This window comes from Lepus europaeus, chromosome 6, assembly GCF_033115175.1.
Source record: "Lepus europaeus isolate LE1 chromosome 6, mLepTim1.pri, whole genome shotgun sequence".
NCBI lineage: Eukaryota > Metazoa > Chordata > Mammalia > Lagomorpha > Leporidae > Lepus > Lepus europaeus.
This window is the reverse complement of record NC_084832.1, coordinates 96409029-96427237: the sequence shown is the minus strand read 5'-3', so window position 1 is coordinate 96427237 and position 18209 is coordinate 96409029. Positions and strand designations below refer to the sequence as shown.

Below are 18209 nucleotides of genomic sequence, written 5' to 3'. Positions count from 1 at the left end.
GGAGGTTCAGAGCCCACACAGTGCAGTGCAGGCTTCGGCTGCAGCAAGGGGCCCAGGGCAGATGGCAGAGGATAAAGCCGGAAAGCAGAGGGAGAGGGGCTTGACTCCCCCTCCCCCTCCTCAGGCTTTTCTAACAAGCCTGTCACGAGGAGACCTCCAAGGGCACACCCCCATTGAGCTAAGGGCCACCCACTGACCAGCCCACCTCCTAAACTCCACAACTGGGTCAGGTTTTCACCCTCTTCACCCCATTCATTTACAGTTTGGGAGCCTAGAGATCCTACATGAGTCTGGGGCCACACCATATTCAAACCACAGCCCTGTCAATATGGGGACTTGGGATTGCTACAGCTGGACAAGGATGTAAAGTCATGGATCCTGGAATTCAGTGTTCACAATACCAGCTTTTGGCCTGGATGCCATAGGCATCCCTCTCACTGAGAATTCCAAGAGCCAATGGCTGAGAATGGGCCATGTCTCTTCCATTGCCAATTTCCTTAGGTCCTCCTCCCCTGACCTCCCCCCTCCCCCAGCTCCAGAATTCCTAGGGCCTCAGCTAGAGCAGAAAACCCCACAGGCTGCATGGCTACAAGGTGAAGTGATGCCCCCCACCCCACCCCGTAGCACTGAGAATGTCCCTCCCAGGCTCATGCTGTAGGGCAGGCTGGGGATGTGAAGGGCCCTCCACACCCAGCCTCACCCAGAAGGTGGAGACTGCCCTCATACCTGTGGGGACCTTGCTCCTGCCCTTGCTTCTTGAGTAGCAATGGGAAGCAGCTAAAGTCCGGGTCCCAGACACTCGGCTGGAAGGCCCAGCATCTTTGGGGAGAGAGAGGTCATCCATCCACTGGTTGACTCCCCAGTTGGCCACAACTGCCGAAGCTGTGCTGATCCAAAGCCAGGAGCCAGGAGCTTCCTCTGGGTTTCCAATGGGGGGGCAGGAGCCCAAGGATTTGGGCCATCCTCTACTGCTTTCCTAGGCCATAGCAGAGAGCTGGATCGGAAGTGGAGCAGCTGGGACTAGAACCGGCGCCCATATGGGATGCTGGCACTGCAGGTGGTGGCCTTACCCACTATGCCACAGTGCTAGCCTCTGCATTAGTTATTTTTTTAAAGCTTGTCTTCTTTTTTTTTTTTTTTTTTTTTTTGACAGGCAGAGTGGACAGTGAGAGAGACAGAGAGAAAGGTCTTCCTTTGCCCTTGGTTCACCCCCAAGTGGCCACTGTGGCCAGCACGCTGCAGCCCGTGCACCGCGCTGATCCGAAGCCAGGAGCCAGGTGCTTCTCCTTATCTCCCATGCAGGTGTAGGTCCCAAGCACTTGGGCCATCCTCCATTGCACTCCCAGGCCATAGCAGAGAGCTGGACTGGAAGAGGAGCAACTGGGACAGAATCCGGTGCCCCGACTTAGACAGGTGGAGGATTATCCTGTTGAGCCGCAGCACCGGCCTTCTTTTTTTTTTTTTTTTTAAAGATTTATTTATTTATTTGAAAGTCAGAGTTACACAGAGAGAGGAGAGGCTGAGAGAGAGAGAGAAAGGTCTTCCTTCTGTTGGTCCACTCCCCATTTGGCCGCAATGGCCAGAGCCGTGCCGATCCGAAGCCAGGAGCCAGGAGCTTCTTCTGGGTCTCCCATGCGGGTGCAGAGACCCAAGGACTTGGGCCATCTTCTACTGCTTTCCCAGGCCATAACAGAGAGTTGGATCGGAAGTGGAGCAGCCCATATGGGATGCCAGCACTTCAGGCCAGGGTGTTAACCCACTGCGCCACAACACTGGCCCCTGCATTAATTATTAACCTATGGATTATAAAGTATATGTAATCAATAATCTAGTCACAAAAGTCCCATTTAAAAATTGCCCATGTCTTATCTTAAAATGACATCAATATCCCTGCTGATTTCTGCTACTTTCTAGTCCAAACCCATGTTGAATTTGTTTGTAGACTTAGTTCTTCAAATGACAGAGTGATAGAGAAGGGGAAAAGAGAAAGAGAAAGAGAGAGAGGGAGAAGAAGAATCTTTCATCCACTGGTTCGCCCCCCAAATGGTCGCCAACAGCCAAGGGCTGGGCCAGGCCAAAGCGGGGAGCTAGAACTCCACCCTGGTCTTCCTCATGGGTGCAGGGGCTCAAGTACTTGGGCCATCTTTGCTGCTTTCCCAGATGTATTAGCAGGGAGCTGGATACGAAGTAGAGCAGCTGGGACTCAAACCTGTGTTCTGATATAGGATACCAGCGTTACAGATGACGGCTTAATCCGCTGTTCCTTTTGATTACCCAAAAGACCTATGAAAATGCACAGCTACACTCACCTTCCTACCTCCTCTCCAGCACTTGTCATTAGCAATCTTGAAGATTTACCCATCTGATGGATGAAGAAATGGAGTTTCGGTGCTAATTTAATTGGCATTTTCCTGTTGACTTAGGACGGTGGGGGCATCTTTCCATGTATTTATTGGCTCTTTGCTCTTCCTCTTTTGTCTATTGCTCTTCACTTCCATAACCCAATTTTTTCTACCAGGTTGTTAGGCATTTGTTAGAGTCAGTTTAGGATATTTCCCGGTCTTTGCTTTATCTTATAATACATTAGGGCATCTCTTTCCAACAAGATGCTGTCATTTAATGTCAGCTAACATGTCTATGCGCTCCTTAATGGCTTTTCAGTTTCCTGTTTGGTTTTTAAAATCTCCCCACATATAAGTTATATGCCTAAGTTTCCTTCTGAGCCTTTTCCAGTGTGTGTGTGTTTAATTTAATCACATCATCTCTCTGGAATTAATTGTTGTAACATTAAGACAGACTCCAATGCTATTTTCTCCCACAAAGACAATCAGCCTCAGCTTTTCCGGCCTGCGCCCCAAGCCTAAGGGCTCCCAGAGGTGCCTGGGAGGTGCTGGGGAGTTTGGGAAGTGGCCTCGCAGCCCAGTCCTGACCATGGAGCTGTTTGGCTTCTGTTGTTTACAGAACAGGCTTCCAGGGGCCTGCGTCGTGGCTCACTTGGTTAATCCTCTGCCTGCGGCGCCAGCATCTCATATGGGTGCTGGGTTCTAGTCCCGGTTGCTCCTCTTCCAGTTCAGCTCTCTGCTGTGGCCTGGGAGTGCAGTGGAGGATGGCCCAAGAGCTTGGGCCCTGCACCTGCATGGGAGATCAGGAGAAGCATCTGGCTCCTGGCTTCAGATTGGCGCAGCGCCGGCAGTGGTGGCCATTTGGGGGGTGAACCAATGGAAGGAAGACCTTTCTCTCTCTCTCACACACACTGTCTATAACTCTACTTGGCAAAAAAAAAAAAAAAAAAAAAAAAAAATTTTAAAAACGGGCTTCCAGTCACACTTTTGTGTGGACAAAGGGTCCTACCACTGAACGAAGCATGGAAATCCCTTTCAGATGACCCCTGGGTGCCCCTCCAGGTAGGACCAGACAATGGGTCAGCATCACTGCATCCCAAAGGGATCTCAATGTTAACTCCAGGTTGGCTCACAGTGGACACCAGAATCCTAGCATGGTCAAGGTGTCAGGAACTTGAAATCATCATCTAGGCCAGCACCCCTCAGTCCCTCTGCCTTGAACCTCTTAGCTCTGGGCCTTGGAGCCCTGCCAGACCATGTGACTCAAAGCCCCTGCGGCATAGGGCCCGGGCACCAGTATTTCTGAAAATCTCCTGTGACAAATACGCAGTGAGGGTTGAGGGTTGAGAAGCACTTCTCTAGGCCCGCTGCCCGATTTCCACAGTAAATGAATGGAGACCCAGAAAAGGTGCCCTGTGTTCCATGCCTCTGGCCAGCTGGAGAGCTGAACCTCAGCCCAGACCCCTGCCCCCTGGGCAGGCTTCTTCACCTCCCTCAGTAAATCCCTCACCAAGGCCCCAGTGGTGGATCTCCAGCTGACAAAAGTCTCCTTGTGGGTGCTTCGTATCCTTGCCAATGATCAGCTCAAGCATGCTCAGCACATCATGCAAGAACAGACCTGGTTCTCCCTCACAAGACCTTAATGGGGAACCAGATAGCAAAGAATTGTACCACTGGGATAGACCCTGGCCTGGCACTTAAGACACCTACATCCCATATTGGAGTGCCTCAGTTCCAGTCCTGGCTCTGGCTCCCAATACCAACTTCCTGTTAATACAGACCCTAAGAGGGATCACACCTGAGCGATCACCATAGCTCAACAACATGGGTCCCTTCCACCCACGTGGGACACCTTGATTAACTTCAGGCGTCTGTGTTGTGAACCAGCAGATGTCTACCTGTCTGTTTATCTCTCTGCCTCTCAAACAAATACATATTTTGATAGATAGATGGTTAGATATAGAAGGCAGATAGATGATAGAGATAAATAGATGACAGAGAGAGAAAGAGACAAAAGAGCTAACTAACCATGAGTAAAGAAAGGGAAAACAATGGTCAGTTGCTGCAGGAGAGCCCACTGCAGGACAGGAGGTTTAAGGGGGGGAGTGAGTGGAGCAGGGAGGTGGGGGACGCTCCATGCAGGAGGCTGTGTTTCAGTTAGGCCATAAATGATGGACATAACATCAATGGACAGCCCTCTTCCTTGGAACAGTTTTTAACTATTCAGTGGCATACAGGGGCTCCAAAGACAGGGCTGGGGGCATCCAATCTTTAGGGCAAAGGTGCTGTAGCATCTGGGGTCCAGCCTGCCTCAGCCCTCCTCCATCTGACTGCATCTGCCTGACCTTCTCCTTCTGCTCTGCCCACAGGAATGAGACTGTGCTGCACCAGTTCTGCTGCCCAGCTGCTGATGCCGAGCAGAAGCCTGCCTGCTCTGACCTGGCCTCCCAAAGGTGGGATTGGTGAACCCTCCTCCCTCCCCAACCCTTCCTTCCTTCCTCGGGAGCAAGGCACACACCATCAGGTCTCCTGAGTCTTGTGTGGTCTTGTTGGTTTCTAGCTCATTCCTTTCACTTTCATTTCTCTTCCTTCCCTCTGGACTCCAGATAAGTAATTCCCACCTTTAAAGGCCATTATCCCCCATCATTCAAATCCCAAGGATACACTTCTTTCATCTCAGCAGCCTATGTATAATATGATTTTTGCCAACATCCAGGGAAATTCCTTAGTTTATACATACGTGTTATGTACTCATACCAATCGCATGGTAGGGGTTCTGGACTCAGTGGGTCCCAACTACTTGACAGAGCCTAATCATCCTTCTAGATCAAAGATTCATATCCTCTCTCCTCCCACAAAGGAGCCAGGGCCACTGACCTTAATGTTAAGGATGTCTCAGCCCTCACCAAGTTAGTTTAGAAGGCAAGAAAAGCATTGAGGAGTCGGAGTTTGGTGTCACTGCCCTGAGCTTTTGCCTTTGTTTTTGCTCGATATTCCAATGGCCCCTGTCCTCCTGGCTCTGCCAGTGGGGTGCTCCCACACCCAGTGGGGTGCTCCCACACCCATGTCCCTCCCTCTCAACAGGATCTGCGTGCACCTCAGCCTCTGACACTTGGTTCTTCTCTTTTCCACCAAGCATTTGACCTCAGCTCTGCACATTCCTCTTTTCTTGGCTTATTCTTGACTTCTGTTGAATTTCGGCCTGAGATTTGCACCACCTCCAGTCTCCTGGGTAGGGATGAATTGGGGCAAGTGTCAGAACTCCCCGGGGCCTTCATTTCCTTCTGTGTGCGATGAAGGAATTGGCCTCTCTAGAAAGCAGCACTGACGCAGATGCTCACTGAGCCTCAGACCAGCAGGCTGTTCCCTCTGCCTCATGGGGAGGGCTGTGGGGGGAGGCAGAAGACTCGAGAGACTGGCCCACAGTCACACAGTACCAGTGCCTGCACTTGAGCATCAGACAGTCAACTCGTACTGTTCACCATCATCAGGTTTAAGGTCCAGTGATTCTATGTTCATTCTCCCTTTGTTCCTCAGACACTAACCAGAGACAGGGCCTGCGACCTTGGGGTGTACAAAACCATCCCCTGAAAGGCACTAGTTCTCACTCCCCCTTGAAGGGAAGGCAGTCAGGGTCAGAGACAGAGGCAGGGCTCTGAGTCAGGGACAATAGGAAGTGAGCCCCAAAGAGGGGGCACACCTTGGGGGTCCTTAAACCCAGGCCTGAGGAAGGCATGGAAGTTCCTAAGGCCCATCAGGATGGACAACAGGAGGTGGAAGGGAAGGACCAAGAGCAGTGCTGACGCCCTGGGTGGCTGCTGCCAGATTTCAGCCAGGCTGAGTGATGCAAAGACCAATAAGGCCCACCTGGGCCCCTGAGATGCTCTCCACCCAGTGGGCATTGGGAAGACCCCCAAAGGGTAAGTGGTTCACCTGGAAATGAGAACCAGAGAAGGAATCAGTGGGAAAGAAGAGGAGAGAGGCAAGGGGCAGCTCTGAGGGGCACCAGGGTGGCAGGGAGATGCTGAAACACACTGGCCTCCTCCTGGGATGCCCCTGGCTCCAACTCGCACCCTGAGTCCCTGTCCTGAAGAATGCTCCTTTTCTGGCTATTTAGTCTTCCTCCCCACCATCAGATCAGCTCAATTCAATGAGCACAGTAAGTGCCAGGCTCTGGGCAGGTGGGATAGCTTATACCCTCTGGAAACCCAGGCCTGGGCAGGTGCAGGCCATGGGGCTTCTCCATGAGTTGGTCCCCACCATCAGATCAGCTCAATTCAATGAGCACAGTAAGTGCCAGGCTCTGGGCAGGTGGGATAGCTTATACCCTCTGGAAACCCAGGCCTGGGCAGGTGCAGGCCATGGGGCTTCTCCATGAGTTGGCCACGGTATTTCCCTTCATTTCTTCTCCCCTCTCCCCTCCTGTGGACTGAAGCACCTCTGCCCCTGCACATGCCTGCCCTGCAGCCCCGGCCCCAGGTGGGAAGGGTGGGAGGTGCCGGCAAGGGGCAGAGCAGGCAGGAGCACAGGCCTGGAGCTCCAAGGGAAGCCGAGTATCTCTAATGTGTGCTGTGGGTGCTAGGAAAATCCATTGTCTTAGTTCCTAAAAGCTTTGCTTTCTGCCGTTCCTTTGGAGGGGCAGGGGGCAAGGTTGGGGGTAGAAGGTGTTCTGGGGAGGTTGGAAGTGTGTTTCTTGAACATGGGTTCATGGAGGAGCCAGTAAGCCCCACCTACTGCAGCCCTCCGTGTGGGGCAGGGATATTTGTCCCTGAGATGACACAGGGCTCCAGCCACTGCCTCTAGTGCCCAGTTACCCAAGGCTGTCCTGTGTGTCTGTCTGGTTTGTAGTTTCCCCAGAGTCGTTTTGTCTGCCTGTCTGTCTGATGTCAGTTCCGTGGCTTCTTCTGGGAGGAAGGCCTGTGGATGTGTCGGTCCATCTGTGTGCTCTTGGCTTCTCAGGGAATTCCATTCTAAGCTCACTCCTCTGCCATCAGTCTCTCAACATCCTGTTCCTGACCCCGTCAACAATGCCTTTGCCGCCGCTCCCCTTCCCCACCCTTCCCTGCCTTCCCCCAGCCCAGAGTTCCCAGCTGCAGAGAGTGCAGCCCACCCTTGGTGGGGAGGGTCCCTCAGGAGGGCCATGTCCAGGCGTCAAGGTTGGAGACAGGCCAAGGGGCTAGCAGAGGGTCTGGGTCACAAGACCCTCTGGGCAGCCCATGGATTGCAGAGACCACTGTGCGTCCCGTCCTGGCACTCAGCCCCTGTAGACTGACCTTCCCTGGGGGTTCCTAGAGGTCAGCCCAGGTGAGTCAGAGCTCAGGCCTTTGTGTTTGATTTGCCCCAGGAGTCCCCTCTTCCTCTGCACCCTGCTGAGGCCAAGGACAGCGTGAGCATGTGGGGTCCCTCCCCTCCCTGCCCCACTGCAAGCTGCGGGCGGAGCAGGAGACCCCTTCCTGGAGCCGGTGGGCCCTTCCCTGGGAGGGGAGACCCGGACAGCTTATCTATCTGGGCAGAAGAAATGCTCCTTCCTGGAAAGCTACAGCCTCCCACAGAAGCCCTACGAAGGCCAACACAGCCTTTCCCAGCCTCCCACAGGGGAGCAGCAGGGCCTGGGGTCTGGAGTAGCTCTGTTTGGGGCCTGGAACCCGCCAGGGAGTGAAGCTTCCTGGAGTGGGAAGCCTTGAATCCGAGTAAGTCGAGAAGCAGTGGGGCCGGTGAGGGGAGGCCCGCTGGGCAGCAGTGTTGGACAGCAGGGAGCTGGGGTACAGGGGAGCGGTTATACGGCCAGATTGTTTATGATGGACTCCACTGTCTGCTGTTCCCCAACAGCGCCGGGCACACAACCTATACCTGGGGGGCAAGGGGGCTGGGGTGGAACTGTGGCTACCTTCTCCCGAGAGGCCGAGGAGCTGGTCCTCCTTCCCGCTGAGAGCTCGTGCCAGGGCTTGCTTCTTGGGAGCAGAATGGGCTGAGAACTGCACTGCTTCCCATCCCACAGGCCACCGCCAGGCTCTCAGTGACACCGCAACCTGAGCTGGCCACAGCCTCCCAGCACCCAGTAGAACTGCAGGGTTGCTGTCCCCATGGGTGATCACTGGACCGCCAAGAGGAAGATCGGTTTCTGTTAAGGGATGGGAAGAGGGGCATTGCTAGGGAGGAGGAGGAGCAACCCAGGCCTGGGAGGGAGAGGGGGTCAGGTGCCCTGGGGCTTGCTCCGGCCGACTGAGCTGACTCAGTACGGACACTTGCTCTTTCCTTCTCACCTCCCCCCCCCCCCACACACACACACAGTGGAAGAGACATCAGGATTGATTAAATGATTAAATGTGGTGGTCAAGATGCTACTTGGCCTGTCCCTTATCAGAGTACCTGGGTTTGAGTCCCAGCTCTGCACGATTCCCTCTTCCCGCTGACATGCACCCTGGGAGGCAGCACGGATAGTGCAGGGAATTGGGTTCCTGCCATCCACGTGGGAGACCTGGATCGGTTCCCAGCTTCTGCCTTCATCCAGCCACAGCCCAGCCATTGCAGGCATTTAAAGAGTGAACCAGTGAGTGGGATAGCTCTTTCTCTCTCTCTCCTCTTCCCTCTCAAATAAATACATAAATAAAATGTGAAAATGTATTTGTGAAACCTGCCAGGGGTCCTGCACTAAGCACACTCACTATTTTATCTCCCTTAATTCTGTGAGTTGGATGCGGTTCCCACTTAGAGACAAGGTCCTAGAGCTGAAGTGACGTCAGTGGGACCTCACTGCCCATCAGAGCTGGAGCCGGAGGGAGGGTCCAGGTGCAACCCTGCGCACAGCCTCTTCCCAGGGAATTGCTGCTGCACACGTTGATTCCAGAGCGTGGGCGCGAGAGAAATCCTCCCAGCCATTTCACACGATCTGAAAGGACATCTTTTCTCTGGTTCTAAAGTGCGTGCGCCAAGTCCCCTGAAATAGGAAGAAAATAAAAACTGCACCCAATCATGAAGAATTAACTGCAGCTCGCATGTAGCGGGCAACCTTGCAATGTTTTGTTTTTCTCCGCTGTCCCCCACCTCTCCCTTCCCATTATTTGTAGCCTGCATCTCCCAGGCGGAATCCCCTGCTCCAGGCACGCCCTCCCCAGCCCACCCTGGGGGCTACGTGTGGCTCCCAAGTGCCCCAAGAAGCAGCTGGGGCCGCTGGGCTGGCTCTGGGCTCCACTGGCGATGCCTGGTGCCTTTTGCGAGGATGGCTGTCAGGGAGAGCCCCGCACAGCCGAGTGCCCCCTGCCCCGCCGCCCTCCTCTCCCTCCTCGCCCTCCTCGCCCTCCTCGCCTTGCCTCACCACTGCCGGCCGCCAGGGGCGCTGGGCGGGGCGGCGTGAGCCAAGCAGCAGACGCTGACAGAGCGGGCGGGGCGGGGGCGTGTCGCCGCAGAGGCTGCCGGGAACCCGCCGCTCTGGCTTAGGGTAGCCGAGAACCCCGGTAGGGGCCGGGGGGCGCTGCCCTGGTCCCGCGTGGCCCCAGTCGCTGGGCTCTGTGCCCGCTCACCCCGGGGAGGCCTGGCGTGGGAGGGGCGGCCAGGAGCAGTTCTCTGCGTTGCCCTGAGGGCTCAAGAGTAGCTGAGCGTGGCCTGCAGGAGAGGTTGGGGTGCTGAGGTGGTCCCTATGACTGCTCTTCCGGGCCCCAGGCAGGACTCAGGTGTGAAGAGCCGTGGGAGGGAGGCCCTGCCCATACCGGAGAGGCTCAGGGCAGCTCGGCGCCCCGGGATGCGGCCGGGCTGGGCTCCATGCCTGGCCTGGGGGAACTGTGTCCCCATGAACCATGTGACCTGTCGCCTCACCTTTCTGTGCCGTGCCCCCTCTGCATCTTCCTTGCGAAATGCAAAAGGCCCAAGCAACAAAATCCGTGTCCATGGACCTTAGTGCCAGGAGGGGGCTATTACATGTTTCTAGGGAGCGTCAGAAAGGTGCTACCTTGTGGCACTTGACCTCTGCCTTAGGAAGCTGTCCCCTCGGACTTCAAACTCACTGCCGTGGCCGATTCCCTGGTGTGACTTCCGCACCCAGGTCTTTTGTTGTTGTTGTTTGGAAAGGTGAAGTGACAGAGAGAGGGAGGTCTTCCATCTGCTGATTCGCTCCCCAAATGGCGAAGCAGCCAGGGCTGGGCCAGCCCAAAGCCAGGAGCCCAGGACTCTCACCTGGGTCTGTTTGCCCTCTTCTTCTGCCTTCCCAGGCACATTGGTAGGTGACTGAACACGGCTGTATGCCCCAGCCATTGTGGTGTTCTAAAGCTGGATTGGAAGCGGAGCAGCCGGGACTTGAACCAGTGCTTCAGTGACAGATGCTGGTGACATAGGCAGTGGCTTAACCCACTGCACCACAGTGCTGTTCCTCCACTCCACCCAGGCTGTCTGGGTTGTGCAGAGGGCACTTAGGAGACTCCTGTCCACCCCGGGGGCTGTGCAGTGTTCTGACAGACCCCTCTCTGTGAGCGGCTGGTTTAGAAGATTCCTCCTAAATGTTTCTATGCTGTGTCTCCCACCCGTGAGAGAGGGAAAGAGAGAGCCAGCTGTTGGTAGGAACCCTTGCCCTGTGCTCCACAAGTGTGATCTTATTTAACCCTCAGGAGAAGTTTGTGAAATATGACTCCCATTTTTTTAAGATTTTTTTTTTTTTTTTACTTATTTGAAAGGCACAGTTACAGAGGGAGAGGGAAAGGGAGATCTTCCATCTGCTGGTTCACTCCCCAAATGGCCGCAATGGCTAGGACTGGGCCAGGCAGAAGCCAGGAGCCAGGAGCTTCTTCCTGGTCTCCCACATGGGTGCAGGGGCCCAAGGACTTGGGCTATCTTCTACTGCTTTCCCAGGAGCACTAGCAGGGAGCTGGATTGGAAATGGAGCAGCCGGGATGCCCTTGTAGATGCCAATGTTGCAGGCATTGGCTTTGCCCACTCATCACAGTGCTGGCCCCTTATTACTCCCATTTTACAGTCAAGGAAACTGAGGCTCAGAGAGACAGTGAACACCAAGGACCAGAGAGCAGGTAAAGACGAGACCTGGCATTGGAAGCAAGCATCCGATGCACCCTCTAACCGCTGTCAGATGACAGCAGCAGAGGGCAGGGTCAAGTGCAGGAAATGGGGGCAGGGGACGGCGCCCTGCTCAGGGCCAGTCCCCCAGAGGGCCTGGTGTATGATCCGGGGACTGGGAAGCTGGGCCCGTCCTGGCCTGCACCCTTACTCGTGAGGATGTTTTTGGACCCCAAGCAGGTGGGGAACCGTGACCGAGAGGATACTGTTAGGGAAAGGAAAAAAAAAGCAAAAGCAGCTCTAGGCTTCAGTGGCCAAAGCAAGGTAGTTCTTCCAGCCCCAGAAAGCGAAAGCTGTGATCTGGCACTGTGTGTGCTCAGAATCCACTCACACAGCTCCGCCCAGTTTCCAGGGGGGCGTGTCCTGGTTTCATGGACTGCAGCCTTCTTGTCCTAAGCTGGAGGATATGATTTTCTCGTTCTCTGGAACATCGCCATCTCCTGGGCCTCGAGACTTTTGTTTTGACAGGTGTTCTTTTCTGAAAAATAGCCATTCGTGTGTCTTTTAACCAAAACACAACCACGGGACAACACGTAACTTCAGTAAGTCTGTCAGATGCATGACGGGAAGGTTTCGCACGTGTTCCAGGAAGCCAGAAGAGGAAATCCTCTATGGTGAGATCACTGTAATGAGATCAGGCAATTCTCCAGAGGCCTTGGAAGAGGGCTTAAGAAAGGAGGGTGTCAGAGACTCCCTCGGCGCGAGGCAGGGCAGCTGGCCGGGGAGCGAGGCTGGAGTGCGCTGTTGCCCACGCAGAAGAAGGGCGGTGGAGAGAAGGGCCAAGCACCTGCAGGCCTGGACGAGCAGGAGGCAGAGGGATGAGGGCTCCCAGCAGGGGGAGGGTAGGCCCTGGCAGAGCTCGGCTCCTGGCTCCTGATGCGCACAACCTTCCCTGGGATTCAGTTACCTCAGCAATAGCATGAGGGGTGCAGTGTCTAATCCCCACGCTCTCTGCCTCTCCTAGGGATGGGGGAGGGTGTGGTGTGGTGTGGTATGGAGACACCAGGCAAGCTGCCAAGCACGCAAGGCAACTCTGGACCCGAGAGGCTGATGGGAAATTCTGCCTTGGACCATGAATGCCCACAGGCCAAAGCACTGGGCTTTTCCTTAAAAAAAAAAAAAAAAAAGTATTTATTTATTTGAAAGGCAGAGTTATAGAGAGAAAGAGAGAGAGATCTTCCATCTGCTGGTTTACTCCCCAAATGCCCATATTAGCCAGGGTTGGGCCAAGCTGCAGCCAGGAACCCACAGGGCAGGGGCTCAAGTATTTGAGTCGTCACCTGCTGCCTCCATGGGTACGCATTAGCAGAGCTGGGACTCCTAGCGGATGATGAGATGGGGGCGGGGGAGTGGAGTGGCATCCCATGCAGCATCCTAACCGTTGTGCTCTGTGCCAAACGCCTGCCTCTGCTGTGGGGTTTTCATGGGTCCCCTTCAAGATTGCAAAGGTGTCACGGGGTGAGGAGGTGGGCCAAGGCCTGCTCAGCGTGGAAGATGGACCCTGGAAGACTTGTGAGACGCAGTCATGGTGCAGGGCAGGGCGTGGACTGCAGCACTCAAATCCAATTTCAAAGCCTGGCGTGGCCACTTAGAAACTGTGACCTTGGACAAATTCCTTGAGCTTTCTACTCCTCAGTTTCCTCGTCTGTAAATTGGGGACAACATCTGGACACACAGTGAGGACTCGGTGGGCACTACTGATTTTAGAGCTGGATTTTTGAGGGCACAGAGGGAGCCATCAGGCACGATCGACTCTAGGGGCTCTGTTCCGGCGTAGGAAGGTATGGGAAGAGTGGCCTGACTGCTTTAGGGGAGGCCTTGCCATGGCAAGCGGGAGGGGACTGGAAACCTTGCGTGTGGTTCAGGGGCACCCAGCTGTGCCCCCCAGAGAAAGGGGCTGGGCCTCCTTTGGGATCATGGCTAACGGGTACAGAGGAGGAGGTGGTCTTGCAGCACTGTGTTTGTGCCTGACCTGTCACAAATGCAGTGCTGGCTAGAAACAGTGCAGGATGAGAGAGAGAGAGAGAGAACAAGAGAGAGAGTGAGAGAGAGAACAAGAGAGAGTGAGAGAGAGAGAACAAGAGAGAGAGCGAGAGAGAGAGAGAGCGTGAGAGAGAGAGCGAGAGAGAGAGAGAGAACAAGAGGGAGAGAGAGAGTGAGAGCGAGAGAGAGAGAGAGAGCGCTCTGAAAACTGAGGGACCCATTTGGGGAAGAGATCACAGAAGCTTGCAGGTCCGGTCGGCAGGCTCGGAGGGGAGGTTTGCCAAACATCTGGGTAGGAGTGAAGATGACAGAAGCCAGCGGCCGTGGTCACCACGAAGGCTGGGAGGGGACCGCGGGCGGAGACATTATACCAAGCACATCCTGCCACCTCCTTTCCCAAGGGGAACTGTTCAATCCTGGTAGGCAAAGGTTTAGGGCCTGGCCCTCCCCTCTGCTCTGCCCGCCACATGGGCTGCTACCCAAGCTGGGGTCTCTGAGGCTTCCTCCAAAGCTGCAGAGAGAGCGAGCGGATGTTCCACCCTCACGCTCACCGCAGCAGCCAGCAGCGTCCCTTTCTCCCGAACGCTCTCAGAGCTGACCCACAAAACTCCCAAGGAAACAATGTGGCCACTCAGACTGTTTGTGTGTGATTTCTGCAGCAGCAAGAAAGACTGAAGCTAGACGTCAGGAAGGACTTCCAGCAGGAACAGAATGATAAGGAAGGATAGGGAAGTGGATTTAGGGAATCCTGCCCAATGGTAAAGAGGTGAATGGCCAGACCCACGTCTTATCCCTCTGCCACCTCTGCCTCTCCCAGCTCTTGGGCCTGTACAAAGCTCTTGTGTTCAGCAGGCACACCCCAGCTTCCATAGGTACCTGGAGGCCATCAAAGACCTTCCCCTTGGTGCGTGGTGAGACTGAGACTGTGAGGAGAGCTCCAGACCAAAGAAACACGTACACTGGAAAATGCTTGAGAAGTGTGAGTTTATTTTGACACAAATATTTTGGGGAAAGTAATTTTTTTGTGCTCTGTGGAAGAAGCTTATTAAGAAAAAGCTCTGCGTGTATTTCAAAATTGTTCCTGATCCAGAATAAACTCATATTGGAAAAAAATTTCTTTGAGAGGAAATGAGAGGGAGAGAGAGCGCATACTCCCATCTGCTGGTTCACTCCTCAGAGGCCAGGGCTGTGCTGAACTGAAGTCCGGAGCCTGGCACACATGTGTGGGGGGCATCACTACCTCCCCGGTCTGCACACACAGGAGGGCCGAGTCCCCCTGCTCCCGGGGACAGCACTGCATATCCAGGCCAAAAAGAGCCGGAGGGGACCTTCAGGGACAGCTCCCCTTTCTTTCCTGAACGTCTGCGGGCGAGAGCCCAGCCACAGTCAGACCCTGAGTCCACTCCAGTCCCACCAGAGGTGCAGGGGGCCCTTGAAGGTGGTCCCTGACTCCCTTGGGATCCGGGTGCCTCCCTGGGCACCGTGCAAACGTGTCCTTGTGCCACACAGCCATCGCCGGTCGCGGTGGGGCAGCAAGGAAATGTCGGGATAAACGCAGGGTGGTCAGCTCAGGCCAGCCGCACAGGGCTCCTCCGTGGATGGAGGCCAGCAGAGTCCACGGAGCACTGGGGTCCCTCCCCTGGCTGTGGCTGGCGCTGGGGACAGGCAAATGGTTTTCTTTCTTCCTCACATCTCGGAGGGGACTTCAGAAAGTCAGCTGGAAATGACATCAACAGATACATTCAGTGGGGCAGGCACTGGGGCCGCCACTTGGGACACCCATACCCCATGTTGGAGTGCCCGGTTGAGTCCTAGCTGCTTGGCTTCAAGCCCCACTTCCTGCCAGTGTGCGTCCTGGGAGGCAGCAGATAATGGCTCAGGAGCTTGGGCCCCTGCCACCCACGCGAAGACCCAGAGTTCTTGGCTCCTGGTTTCAGCCTGGCCCAGCCCTGGTTGTTGAGAAGTGGACCCAGTGGGCAGGGATCTTTTTTCTCTCTTTGCCTCTCAATTAGAATGAAAATAATTAAATATATATGCATATATATATATGTAAAAGCGACAGTGTAAAAAAATTCTGAAACCCATTCATCTGAGAGATCTTAACTGTGATCTTAACCAACCTGGCCAGCACCTTCTGAAAATGCATTTATTTATTTTGAAGGTCAGAGTTATAGAGAGCAAGGGAGAGCGAGAGCGAGAGAGAGAACTTCCATCGGCTGGTTCACTCCCCAGATAGCTGCAAAGGTCGGTGCTGAGTCAGACTGAAGCCAGGAGCCTGGAACTCCATGTGCATCTCCCATGTGGGTGACAAGGGCCCAAGCAGTTGGGCCATCCTCTGCTGCTTTCCCAGGAGCATTAGCAAGGCGCTGGAATGGAAGTGGAGCAGCCTGGACTAGAGCCTGCGCCCACATGGGATGCCGGTGCTGCAAGTGGAGGCTTAATCTGCTACACCACAGCACCAGCACCGTCTCTAGCACCTTTGGGAACAGCAATGGGACCAAAGCCAGGAGTCTCCAAGGAGCCAAGGAGAGAACCTGATGCAGGGCCCTGGGGAGCTGGGCCAAAAAGCACCCGCCACAGGAGTGGTGCCAGGGCAGCCTCCGGAAGCCATGTCGGCCCTTCTGCAGGGGTTTCTCTCTGAGTCCTGGCTCCCTGCAGGGGCAGTGGCCAGCAAGGAGGCATGGGCCAGGGACAGCTGCTAGTTTGGGCTGGCAGGGGTGGTTCCCACTTTGTTGCTGGGTGTTGGGGGCAGTGGGTGGCAGTGAGGATGAGCAGGGATGGAGCCCTGTGGATGTGGGGCCAAAGGAAGTGGAAGGTGGAGGGGGCTAGGCCACCTCTTCCCAGGGCCAATGCCTCTTGTCCCAACTGCCCAGTTTTACAGGGAGGCCGCAGAAGTCCAGAGAGGGGTCGTGACTAGCCCAAGGCTCCTCCGAATGCGCAGGCAGAAGCGGAGTTGTGCCTGCCTCCCCGCCCAGCGCACCTCCTGCTACCTCGGGCAGAGTTTCCAGCCTGTCCATGGACTTACCACGCAGTGAATTTATTTCCTGTCCTGTCGCTGACACTGGCCCTCTACTCACCCACGCACTCCCCAGAACCGTCTGAGACTCCAAAAGATGCATGGCTTCGCACACCCAGCACCTTCATTCTGACTGTATAAAAATCACTGCTGAGCCAGCGGAGGGAGAAAAACAAGTTTTAGCAAAGGTTGGAAAAGCGTGCGGCGCCGTGAGGCCTGGGGCAGCGTTGGTCTCGGGAATGCTTCGTCTCCGTGCCCGCAGGGTCTGGGAGGATCCAGTGCTGTCGGCCTGGTGGGCTGGAGGCATCTTGCAGGCTGAGGGCTCCTTCAACCTGCAAAACACTTCCAGCAAGGTCTCCAGAAGTTCCTGCTGCAGCCACTGCAGAGATGAGAAAGCAGACCCCAGGCTCGCCCTCTCGCCCGCACACCACAGGGCTGTGCCTCCTGGAGCCTCTGCGTTCCTTTCTCCCAGATCCCGCCAGGGACTCCACCCGAGCTGGCCTCTGCCAGGAGAGGGCTGGGCTGACATCCACCTCCCCCACCTTCTCCAGGCCCTCCCCGGCCCTTCAGTGGCCACTGCCCCCTCCAGCTCCTGGCTGTGGGCACCATCTCAGAGCCAGAGGGAGAGCACTCGTTGCCCCGAGTCAGGTGCCTGTGGGGCTGCACAGCCCCAAGCTACCCCATGTCCTCTCTTCCCGCCCGCTCCTTCAGTACAAGGCTAGATTCTCACGGAGCCAGGCACATGGATCTGCAAGGTCAGTCCACCATCATCGCTGTCCAGGAAAGGAGGCGTCTGCCCCCCGCTATGCAGCTGCAGCCAAGTTAAGCGTCTCACTCACCACCGCCCAGCTCCTGAGCGGCAGAGCCCGGCTACAGGCCTGCCACGTGCTCTTCCCCAAGGATGAGGATCCCGCCGGAGCCCCAGCCTCTGAAGAGCTCTGTGGTGGTAGGTTGCCACCGTGCCCGGGGCTGCCCACAGGCGCAGTTCTCAGCGCATGGCAGGTGCTCCATGATTCTCTCCTCCTAATGCTACTCCTCAGCTGGTCTCTCTCGGAGTCCGCTGGGACGGGATGTCCCTGACGCAAGGATAAAATTGGGTATGTGAAATAATGGGCATCTCTCTGGAGCGAGTTCCCAGAACCCTTAGCAGCGGTATCTAGAACCCAGAAAAATTCTACAAGTCTGGGGCAGGGAGGCGAGGAGAATCCTGGCTGGGGGGTGGGGGGGAGTCAAGTGTGGCAGTGCCCGCATCCGTCTCAGAGAGCCTGGCTCTACTCTCCATTCCAGCTTCCCGCCATGCACACCCTAGGAGGCAGCTGTGACAGTCAAGTAGCGGGGTTCCTGCCACCTTGATGGGAGACCTGGATTGAGTTCTTGGCTCCCTGCTTCAGCCTGGCCCAGTGCTGGCCACTGGTGCATTTGGGGAGTGAACCAGCAGATGGGAGATGGAGTGCGTGCTCTCTCGCGCGCTCTCTCTCTCTCTCTCTCAAATTAAAAAAAAAAAAAAAAAAAAGGAAAGAGAAAGAAAGGCTAGAAAGGCTGGGTAGCCATTGTGACCCAGGTTCTCTAGAAAGCAGAGTCGGGGCTGACAATTTACTGGGGACACCCTTGGGAAGGATACCCATCAAAGGGAGCAGGGAGACAGAGCATGGGGCGAAGTCGCACAGCAGCAGCCTTGGTCCATCCCAGAGGAGCTCCAGAGCGAGAACGACCGCACGCTGGTGCCTTCACCTCCCCGTCTGCGCTGATCGTGGGCTGCGGGCAACCCTGGGAGGACAGGCTGAGCAGCTCTGTAGCTGAACAGGGTC

At 55.5% G+C, this 18209-nt stretch overlaps 1 protein-coding gene across 1 annotated transcript in view; it reads left to right on the top strand.

The window, feature by feature from the left end:
• Window positions 1-18209, top strand: part of IQSEC3 (IQ motif and Sec7 domain ArfGEF 3) — a 109484-nt gene that overhangs the window by 24247 nt on the left and 67028 nt on the right. The window contains exon 2 of the mRNA XM_062195422.1: window positions 4712-4795. Coding sequence (XP_062051406.1) covers window positions 4712-4795 — 84 coding nt within the window. The remainder of the gene's footprint in view (window positions 1-4711; window positions 4796-18209) is intronic.